General features: G+C 39.0%; 1 protein-coding gene across 1 annotated transcript; it reads left to right on the forward strand.

Moving 5' to 3' along the window:
- Nucleotides 1–474: 474 nt before the first annotated feature.
- On the forward strand, nt 475–10977 carry LOC140228422 (solute carrier family 15 member 4-like). Its single transcript, XM_072308641.1, has 9 exons — nt 475–886; nt 1724–1934; nt 3276–3442; nt 3963–4168; nt 4972–5164; nt 6143–6346; nt 6633–6770; nt 7563–7769; nt 10883–10977. The coding sequence occupies exons 1-9, from the start codon at nt 475–477 to the stop codon at nt 10975–10977; spliced, it is 1833 nt and encodes a 610-aa protein (XP_072164742.1).
- Nucleotides 10978–11265: the final 288 nt, after the last annotated feature.

Here is an 11265-nt window from a genome sequence, read left to right on the forward strand (position 1 = left end):
TCATTGTTACTATGCTTATTTTCTGTGTATGGTATCAATCACTAAGTCTTGATTAGTGCACGTATTATTATTTTGTTCGTTTCTCTTCCTTTTTTTTCTCTTAGTTTCCCATGAGCCATGTAGCGTTGAATATTCGTCAAACACGTCAAAACTAGCTACTCTGGAAGGAGAATGCTTCAGTCGCCATATCGCGGTAGAATCATTGCTAGGAAGTTCTTTTCTTTTCAGTTCAGAAAACGAACGTACAGAGATCGTACCCATCTTAGTCATATATCAGCAAATCTTTTACCATGTTTTATCAATGGGCATTGAATTACGAACTGTGCAATAAAAAATCAGTGAATTAGTAAACATATTTACGTCACTTAATCCATCTTTCCTAAACGCGGGCCAGATTAAAAGACTCATCCCCCCCCCCCCCGCAAAAAAAAAGTTTCTTAGGATAAAGCATCAGACCAAACGCTCTTTCTAAACATGAAATCAGTCGACACAAAACCACTCATCGAGCGATCAACCTCGCTTTCGTTGAGGAAATCGTATGGAGCTGACTTCGAACTCACGTCATCGTCATCTACTTTTGTAAACGGGGATCCACCCGAACAGGAACAGGTGAAACGGACTTCGAGAATTTTGGATTCTGTCTGGTTACCAGTTGCTTTCATTTTTGGTTTCACATTCTTTGTAACCATTGCGGAGCACGGAGTTCGCTACAACATCGTCCTATACTCCGAAGATGAACTCGATTACAGGAAAGGAAACGCGCCCGTGCTCATTCACGTGTTCGATGCCGTGGCTCCATGCTTGCCGATGATCGGCGGATGGCTCGCAGATACCCGCTTTCCGAGGTTAAAGGTCTTAATCACAGGTGGCATCATAACTTTCATGGGTAAGTTTTCGACAACTTCTGCAACGCAACACATCCGGTCCTTTTGGTTGTTAAAACACAGATAGTCACACGCATGCGGGAGCGCGTGCATTAAAAAAAAATGCAAACAAATTAACTATTATAGTCATTTGAGCACAGAAGGAAACTGGAAAAAAAGAGGCAATTAGTAATTACAACGTTTTAGAACCAATTTTATGATAATTCTTTTCCATCTCCACGCCTTCATTGCATGTTATTGCCGGTATAATGCTTGTATTATATACAACATCTATTCCAACTAGCCCTTCAACCAACCATTGGTGACTGTGCCATTATTCAATGCCCTTATAATACATTTATCTTTTACTCTGAGCTCGCATCTAACATCAATACATGATCTTTCCTATGTCCTTTCTCTCCTTTTGTCGATTGATGCATTCATCAAGTCTCTTGATATCTTTTTTTTTTAATGATTAGTTCACGCTGTACGTCACGCTTCGTATTTATATACAGTATATAGTTCTTGATAAGGAGAAAACCAACGTGAACGCAGGCATTATCATTTTGATTATCATTGATAGATCTTAAATTGGGCGACCGTGGTCTTAACATTTTTTCCTTCACGGGAAACACAGTTCAAAATTACGGATCGGAATAATCAATGTACCATTCCGCACTTGTTTACAAATACTGTGTATACTAGTAGGCGTTTGATAACATTGACTATTATGCACAAGGAGTACTTGTAGCCTAATGTCCTTTTGGGGAAAAAAAAATGCCGAGCGGTGATAGATGGATATTATCTTGTATAAATCGGATTCGACATCAACTTCCTTAACTTTTTTTTTTTACTGTTAGGCACCTTGCTTCTCCTGATCAACGTGGCACCGTACTCCGAAGATGTCGACGCAAATTTTCCGATCACGGCGAAACGAGGTCTGTTCGTCGTGGGCTTCACTGCGATCTTCGTCGGTCTGGCCCTTTATGCCGCCAACGAATGCGTCATGGCTGCCAGAGAAGTTGAACGAGAAAGGGAGAAGGATGATAATATAAGGAATGTATTCTTCATGTAAGTATGAGTGATTAGAAAACGCAAGTGGTGTTATTAGAGCTCCCGTCTTGATGATGATTATGATGATGGTGATGATGATGATGATGATGATGATGATGATGATGATGATTATCATTATCATTATTATCATTGTTAATGCTATTATTATTGTTATCATTATTATTATTATCATTATTAATACTATTATTGTTTTTATTGTTGTTGTTGATAACTTTGCTTGGTCGAGATTACATAAAAGTGATGGACGACAATAAAGATCAGGGTTCAAATCTGAACCTGAAGATTAGCGTTTATGTCAGAGCTGTCTATGCTTCTTCGACGGATGTCATTCAAACTTCGTAAGCCATGAGATAATGAGTTCACTCGGTGGAGTTTGAACTTGAAATGACTGTAAGAAGTCAAACAGGCAAAGGTCAAGGTCACTGCTCCCTTTTTCTCAGAGTATGTGCAACACAGTGACACAGGTAACGAGAAAAGCACTTCACTTACATTTTGGTATTCTGTCATTTCTGTATTATTGAATTTAAGTGACCAAGGTAGAGTTGACACCCTTGTATAGTAACCGAACAGTAGACGCTCGCCTATTAAAAAAAAAAAGTGAAATGAGGACTTAGCCGATTCTGTCTTCCTTCCAAGCCAACAGTAGTGATGATACCATCAGTTTGTCTGTTGGCATCAAAAAAAAAATGAAATGTGAAGAGGAGATATAATGTTTATTGGTTTACATTCGCTTGATCTAAGAATAGTGGAGAGGGTAAATAAGATCTTTAATTCTTGAAATTTAATGATAACAAAACAAACAACACCTAAGCACGATAAATAGAAAGATATGGCTGCCCCTTAGATATGTTACTATGCCAACGCATTTTATTTTTCCTGGCAAACAAGTTTTTTGATGACGTGCGTAACGATTAAGAACCCAAGTGCGACTCCCTCATTCAGCTTGGGATACGTCCAACATTTACTTGGTCAGCGGTCAATAGAGGGCAGTGCCAAGTTTCTTCTTAATCACATTAGGGAGGGGCTTGGCTCTTTTTCTTTTAGTTTCTTCATCTTCCTTTTCCCGCTCGTTCAGCTAAGTTTTGCCTAATGTTTAAATTAAATAGAACACACATAGACATTACTGCTTTAATCCATCTCGATATGACTACTTCAGCTTTCTTGATAATACTTTAGGTGATTTAGCTCTTGTCTGCAATTTCTACCCACTATAACCATAGTAACAGAAATGACCTGCAAAAACATGATAATAAGAGTACAGTCGGTGCTGTGTCACGTATACAATGTAAATGCGTTTATTTGTTCGTTTTCCTTACTGTGTTGTGGTGCATATTGTAGGTTCTACGCAGTTTATTTTTCAGCCGTCTTCTTTTCTCAACTGATGTTCCCGCTCATCAAGGCTACTTCATTCTTCGTTGTCTACATCGTGGTGGTGTCGTGCGTCTTCTTAGCGATAGTTTCAGCTTTGATGGGCAGGAAACTCTACGTCACTGAAACAAGGAACAGTAAGTACATATGAGTACATTTCCAGGACATGCGTCCCCACAAAAAGAAAAAAACAAAACAAAACATCCTATGTTTCAGATGAACATGACTCAGATTTTCATTGTAAACGTTTAATCTAGTTCGTGACGACATGCAGGCGGAACAGATTCGTTTGAAGTTATCATCTTATAGATAGTAAGTTGTAACGGGACTGTGCATAGTTTTAATAGCAATAGACCGTTTCTGTAACGTATTACATTGTTAATGGATGTTTCTTTCCTACAGCCTATAGTTACGAAGCATTTCATTTCATTTCATTTCATGGAATATAAGTTCTTGTCGTGACAACAGTAGCAGCTGCGACTTCTTAGAACAGTTCTCTCGAGAAGGAGACGATTTCCCTAACAAGATAGCTATTATGACGTCATGCACCAGAAAAATGTCTACAGAAAATACACGGAAGACAATCATTATTGCCAAGTATCAAAGCGTCATTATAGATACAGCAGCCATGATTATTTTTTACTGTATCTTGACCAGAGACCATTCTCAGGCAGCAGTTTAAAGTCATCTGGGAGGCTCTGAGAAGGCGGAAGGACGTGCCGCGTGTTGACCACTGGTTGGACAGAGCGTCCGTTCAACATGGCGGCTCATTCAACGGCAAGGACGTCTACGAGACGGCCCACTTACTTCGAACGACTCCAATATTCCACACGGTCACCATTTTCATCATCGTCAATTATTTTGTGGGTACCTTTTGTTTTTCTTTGAAAACACGCAAATGTAGCAATCCATGATGGCAATAAAAAAAAAAGGCATTCATTCCTCACCATGACTACTGATGATTCACAAAATACATATTAGTTCTACTGAATCAAAACTGAAATGTTTTGATTCAGTAGAATCGATGATCTGTGAATCATCGAAATAATATTTCCTTTGGTATCATATTATTTTTGCAGCTTCATTTTTTATGCTTTGTCATGATAGTACTGCATAATAATTGAATTCCAGTCATGATTATGCTTGGAAATGTGCATAATTAGTTTACAGACATAAGACGACGAACAGATCAAACGCAAACAAAGAGCGTTAAATAAAACAAAATAGTAATGCATGGGCTGAAATACATAATGTTCCATCATTAGCATGACAGATATGTTTTAAGCTTATTTCACGGAGGTCTTGGAGAAATAAACTTGTACTTGGGCAAATTGCATTTTAGTGCATATACGATGCATACTCTTGAATGGTGTATTAAAGCGCATTCACCACGTTTTGTTGTCATAAGAAATAAAGTATCGTAATTATAACATTGATTTCCAACGGATATAATGCACAATCTTGCACTAAATCGAAATCAATAAGTATGACGCGACCACTCATAATGATATCATGACCGTTCAGTACTCAGTATTAAGTTTTATCTATGTCGTGAGTGTGGATTATGACGTATGCGCATTTTTGTTTGAACACAACTACCGACATAGCTGAAGTTGAGTTCTTTACATTCTCTCTCTCTTTCTCTCTCTCTCTCTCTTACTGCCAGATGGAAAATACCTACTCAACGCAGACACTTTGCTTGAATCCAGCTGGAAAAACTGACATCAATACAACAAAAACAGTTTACCTCATCTATCGGTCTTTCGTGTCCGTCGTCACAAACATCATGTTCCTCATCATACTACTACCCAAGTGTATCGCACGTCACGCCCACTTTGTATCACCATTTCTCCGGATAGGTAAGGGTGAAGTACGACATCCTTTCCTTTCCACACGTCTAAACAGAAAGGCCATAAAAAGAAAATCGGTTGCATGTCACGAATTCGACACCAACGAATCATACAGCCCACAAGTCATAGAGCCCACGAGTCATACAGGCCACGAGTCATACGTCCTACGAGTTATACAGCCCATGAGTCATACCGCTCATGAGTTCGTCACTAAGGAATAAGGGCCATGAGTCCGACACCAGGCAAACAAGGCCCACGAGTTCGACACATTAAGCCCTTGATGTAATGTCGAACTTGTGGGTCGTGTTTTTACGTAGTGTCTAACTCTTCGGCCTATTGTCAAACTCATGGGCAGGATGACTCACGGACTTTTTTTTTTTCCAACGTCGAACTCGTGGGCTGTATGACTCGTTGGTGTCGGTCGCGTGGGATGACCCCAAAATTTCAGTGCATCAAGCGTCGATTCCCAACAAGTTGCATGTCTTACGTGTCGAATGAGAGGACGGCACTGCCTCAAATTACGAAGAAGAGAGAAAGTTTATACCTTTTTTCCTAGACACGTGAGGCCACTCTAAAAAGCAGCAACAGGAAGAGAATGATCACAGTTATGCGTCCATGATTTCACTTGTGTCGAACTTCATAGTAATTTGTACAATGAGGCCCTATCAAAGAATTCACAATGAATGACAATAGCAGTCAGTATTTCTTTCAAGAACATTAGTAAAAGTTGTAAAGTTCTCCAAAACGAGGAAAAGACAGGGGGTTTATGCTAATAGGTCACATAACAATGAGGTCCTAATTTTCTTATGATTAGTGTATTACTACGCATTATATTAATCAAAGAGAATATTTCTTGCAATTTCTGCGCTCATTGACATGAATCTACTTCATTCTATTACCCCACCCCCTTCCCCTTCCCGGTCCTCCCGTTCCCCTCCTTCCTTTCACGATTCTTTCTCCATATCTTGCCCTCTTGCTCGTCCTCAGGAGGGGGGATAATCATGGGCATCCTATCAGTCTGTTTCGCGGCGCTGGTGGAGGGGCAGAGGAAGCGACTCGTGGAGGACGAGCCAATGATATACGTTTCCATGGACAACATCACCACCTGCAACTCATCCTCACTCAGCGCCGTCGCACAGATTCCCCAGTACACCTGTGCTGGTATCGGGGACGGACTGGTTCTCTCAGCAGGTAACTGACAACGGAGAGATATCCTTTGTAAATATCAATATCATATTACATGAAGGTACGGATATAAACGTTGTATGTACTCAATAAGCTCACTGTGATCATTGCACAGATCTTCATTGATAGTTGTCATGGTCATTAATGAGCCCTTTCGAGCAGTTCATGAGTGAAAAAAAAAAATGTTCAGTAATACGTTCCAGTTAAAGTAATAAAAAAGTTCAAATTTTAAATTCTCATGTCAAATCCTTATTGGATCTCAGTGCACCATGTTCCACTTTCCCTCATGCAGGACTTGAAGTTTCTTACACCGAGGCACCGCTACAACTCAAAGGCTTCACCGTCGGGCTCTTTCTGCTTATGTCCGGTGTCGGCAGCTACCTCCTGGCCCAACTCATCGTCGCCATCGTCAACGCCATCTCAGGAGCAGGTATTAAAACCAACTCCTTTGATTTGCCAACTCGTACTCGTCACCCGATTTCGACTCGATTTAGACGAGACTGAGATTATTCGTCACCAAAGCAATTTGCACTAAACCCTGCTCACCGGAAATCAAAAAAGAGTTGTATGATGTTCACTTATCCGCTAAACCAGCAAGTTTAATGCAACTTGGATTTATTTTATCATGAGGCCATGTATATACCAATTCAGAGATGATAATGATGTCTTTCTTTTTAATGTCAGTTCATAATTATAACGTGAACAACTATCATCCCTTGCTTAAAGGGATCGTATAGTTTTGGTTGAGACCTGATTTCACGTTTCTAACATTTTTTTTTTGTGTGAGATAATGAGAAACCTCTTCTGAAATATGAAAGAGCATGTAATTCTATGAGGAATTCAACGTTTATTTGATGAAAATTGCTTTTGAAATGGCTGAGATATCCCCCAAAAAAGAGCGAGTCTAATAAAATGTGGGACCCACACTTTATTACGATCGCTTTGTTTTACTTTGTTTTTGGATGTTTTAGTCATTCCAAACCTGATTTTCATCAAATAAACTTTGAATTCCTCTTAAAATGGTATGCACTGTACTATATCATAAGTGTTTTCTCTATATCTCGCAAAAAGTTAAAAGCCAAATTCTCATCTCCACCAATACTGTACCATCCCTTTAATGTCAGAACCTGTTTTCGTCACCATTATCTCATTTGTAAGATAGATTGAAATAAAGCAATGAAATTACTATTCAAAGATTATTGCTTATGGTTAACGTTTGCAGCAGGCCAACCTTGGTACAGTACCGATATCAACTCCGCACGTCTGGAATATTTTTATCCTCTGCTGGCTGGGATTTTGCTGCTGGACATTTTGTACCTCTACCTGGTCACAAGAAAATACAAGCGCGCCAACTGTTGGAGCTTGGAGCAGACTACGGAAGAGGAAATGCATGATGGGAATGCAGCAATGACGCAGACGGAGAAGAGACGTGATGATATGAACTCTTCAGTAGAATCAAATTCTGACCATAAAAGTTCGCATACTGAGCCTAACTAATCGCTCTCAACTGTGTCAAGTTACTTCTAGTCTGACTTCAATACGTTTTCTGTCTATTTACAGTTACAGTACTTTGAGAGAAACTTCCAGAGTTTGGCTACTCATGCTGCTGGTGCTAATTCATATGATATTATTATGTTAATCAATTCGGTGGATCCAAACCAAAATTAGAGCAAGCCCACGTCTCTCTCATCTCATTGTAAATGTTGTAGATGGTGTAGGCTCTGAAACACCAATACCGGGAAGAATTATGAAAAGTTTCATCGCAAAATGGGCTAAGCGCCATTTTCAAACTTTAAAGTAAACCCATCATCAGACAGAGCAAAAGAAAAGATTTCCAGTGATGCCTCACTTGTTACATAATAAGGAATATTCTTCGAGGTATGGATAGAAATATCACTCATTTTCTGATTATTTTCTTTGTTTTAATCACAAATCAACTTAGCAAGAAAGGAGTTAGCTCGTTTTGTGATAAAACTCTTCATAGTGATGACGAAATAGCAATCCCGGGCGAGAATTTGTTGTTGTCGGTTTTGACTTGAGATACAACGATAGTATTTCGACAAAAGAGTTTCAAACCTTTGCACGTTATGCAGCTTGGAAAACAGGAAAACTTCACCATACTTTGTATTAGTTTTTGTTCTGTGTATGTGTGCTCAATACATCGATGTGAGCCAAAGATACACCCATCACATTCCGCAATGATATTATTAAGAATAATGGCATAATCATAATGATAATCATAAAAATGATAGCGCACGTTCTACGGATATTGCTATGTACTGTAAGAAACAGGGAGAGAGAGAGGGAGAGAGAGAGAGAGAGAGAGAGATAATGCGATACCCATTAAGTGTAGCACTCATATTTATTATGATGTTTTGTGACAAAATACAGTTCTAGGAAAGATTATCTCTTGCCATAAACACAATGTTTGTTATAATTGCAGTGATATAGAATAGAATAACATAATTAGAAAATGCCTAAATTTTAAAGGGACTGTACAGTACTGGTGAAGGTGGGGATTCAGGTTTATAACATTCCTCAGTGAGATAATGAGATACCTCTTATGATATATGAAAGAGCATGTGATTTTAAGAAGGATTCAACGTTTATTTGATGAAAATTGGTTTGCAGATGACTGAGATATCCAAAAAAATGACCTTAATAAAAGGCTACAGGCCACGCCTTTTATTAGGATCTCCTTGTTTCACCTTGTTTTTGGATATCTCAGCCATTGCAAAACCGATTTTCATCAAATAAACTTTTGATACCCCTTAGAATCGCATGCTCTTTTACATCTCATAGAGTGATTTCTTAATATCTCGCAAAACGTTAAAAGCTAAATCCTCACCTCAACCAGAACTATACAGTCCCGTTAGATTCGAGTTATAACGTGGTTTGAGCAAGAACAATAGCTGAAATTTTCAAAGCGATAACCAAGAGACATATCACTTCTATCATTTTTAACTTGATAAAGGATTAGATGTTCAAAATTCGTCTTCTCCTCCAGATCCTTCTACTTCTTCTTCTCGGTTTACTTCTTCTTGTTCCCAATCACTTCCTCCTGACCAGCATCCAGCTTGTTCTGTGTTTTTGTTTCTTCTTCTTCTTCGTCTTCTTCTCTCGTCCCTTTCCTCGAAACTTCTTTTCGGTCTGCTTTTTAAGGGCAAACCGGTGAATGTCAGAATTTGAGCAGTGGAAGATGCCGCGTATATGTGGGCCTTTAATTTCTTATATAATAAACGTCGAATGTATCTATAGGGCTTAATCAAAGTCCACTTGCCATAATGTTCTTCAATGACGAATATTCTAAGAGTCGCATCACCACTATTTATGGATTTCTTGTTGCCATCGTGAAAAACCGGGTCGAATTATCATGACTGTCCATGAATCTTAAATCTAATAAAGCTAAGACGTGTTTCTATGCATTCCTTGTAAACTATGATTTTGTTGTTGTCGTTGTTATGACTCACAATATAACATGCACATGCGACAATTTTTACAAAAGTAATTTGTTCATGGAAGGAGGCTTGTGTTCAATCAGTTCATTTCATTTCATTGCATTTATTGTCCATAAAATGGAAAAATTAATGAATCAAGTGGCATACATGGTTACAAACAGGCCCTACATAAAGCACACATCTCAGAATGATATACAAGGGGTAGTAAAATCAACACACATTGAATAATTCCATTATATAAATAACTCATAAATTAACACCCAATAACATTACATCCAATTAAAGAAAAATGCAGTACTTAAAAATCATGGTGTGCTATATAGGTGACTAATATAGCTATGCTTTCCGCACATCGCACAAGGGTCAATATTTCGAACCCTGCTACTGAACTTTTTATGCCTATGAAGTGTGAGCAAGACCCCATAAGCGGTAAGCTAGAGACGCTCTGTGGGCAACACATACGTCAGAGTAATGTTGAGAGGGTTACTTAGCAACAGAAGATGCCTTGCCTAGTGATTCCCGAGGGTGGTGGCAGTCATGCACTTAATGCCATATATGTTAACATTTTCTGAGAGGCAAGAAGAAGCAGTGAGGAGTCCCAAATCACAAAATAACGTAATGTAATCATTGTCATTTAGTGATTTATAAACCTATCTCTTTCTTGGCTTTACGTTTTCTGTTATGAAGTGTATTGTGCTGTTTCTAACAAGAAAGAGACAGAAAAAGCGACAATTCTTTGAAACAGGAGGAAAGGCAAACATAGAGGGATATGTGAAATGTCTGATCTCTGATGCACTTTAGATAACACCTCCCATCAAGGATGCATGAGGCCCTGAGGGCTATAATTACCATAATGGTCATGACTGATCGACGTGTACATCGACAAAAACGTCTGTGTCGATTTTAATTCATCTAAAGGGCATGGTTAGAAAACATTTCGGAGAGGGCAGATCTCCGCCAGGCAGCTTACTTCCTCCTTTGTATTTTATCATTGCCACTCTATACTAGTATGTTCCTACATTCACATCATCTGCATTAATAATTCACATATGACCATCTACAACATGCCCTCACTGCTGACCAGCCGTCACCGTGAACAGAGGAGCAATGCCTCAGTCTGAGGTGACAATAGAAGACTCTGGGGTGATAAAGGCAAGCGCGACATCTAGCGTTCATTGATTGTACCTGCCAATGCTAAAGAATCCTTCAAAAACGTAAAAAAGACACAATATCTAGTGATCTCTTCCATGCGTTTTTATTTCATCCAAATCCGTTCATAAAATTTTGAGTTATTTTGCAGACAGACAGACAAAAAAAAAACAAACAACAACAGCAACGCCCGCAGAAACATAACCTCCTTGGGGGAAGATAATTACTGCGTGACGTGGCCCACGTGAAAAGAAATTAACTTTACATGTAGAGCCTATGCACTGGTTTCGCTTATGTCATGCGCACCTCGGCTTAGCT

This window comes from Diadema setosum, chromosome 5 (genome assembly GCF_964275005.1).
Source record: "Diadema setosum chromosome 5, eeDiaSeto1, whole genome shotgun sequence".
NCBI lineage: Eukaryota > Metazoa > Echinodermata > Echinoidea > Diadematoida > Diadematidae > Diadema > Diadema setosum.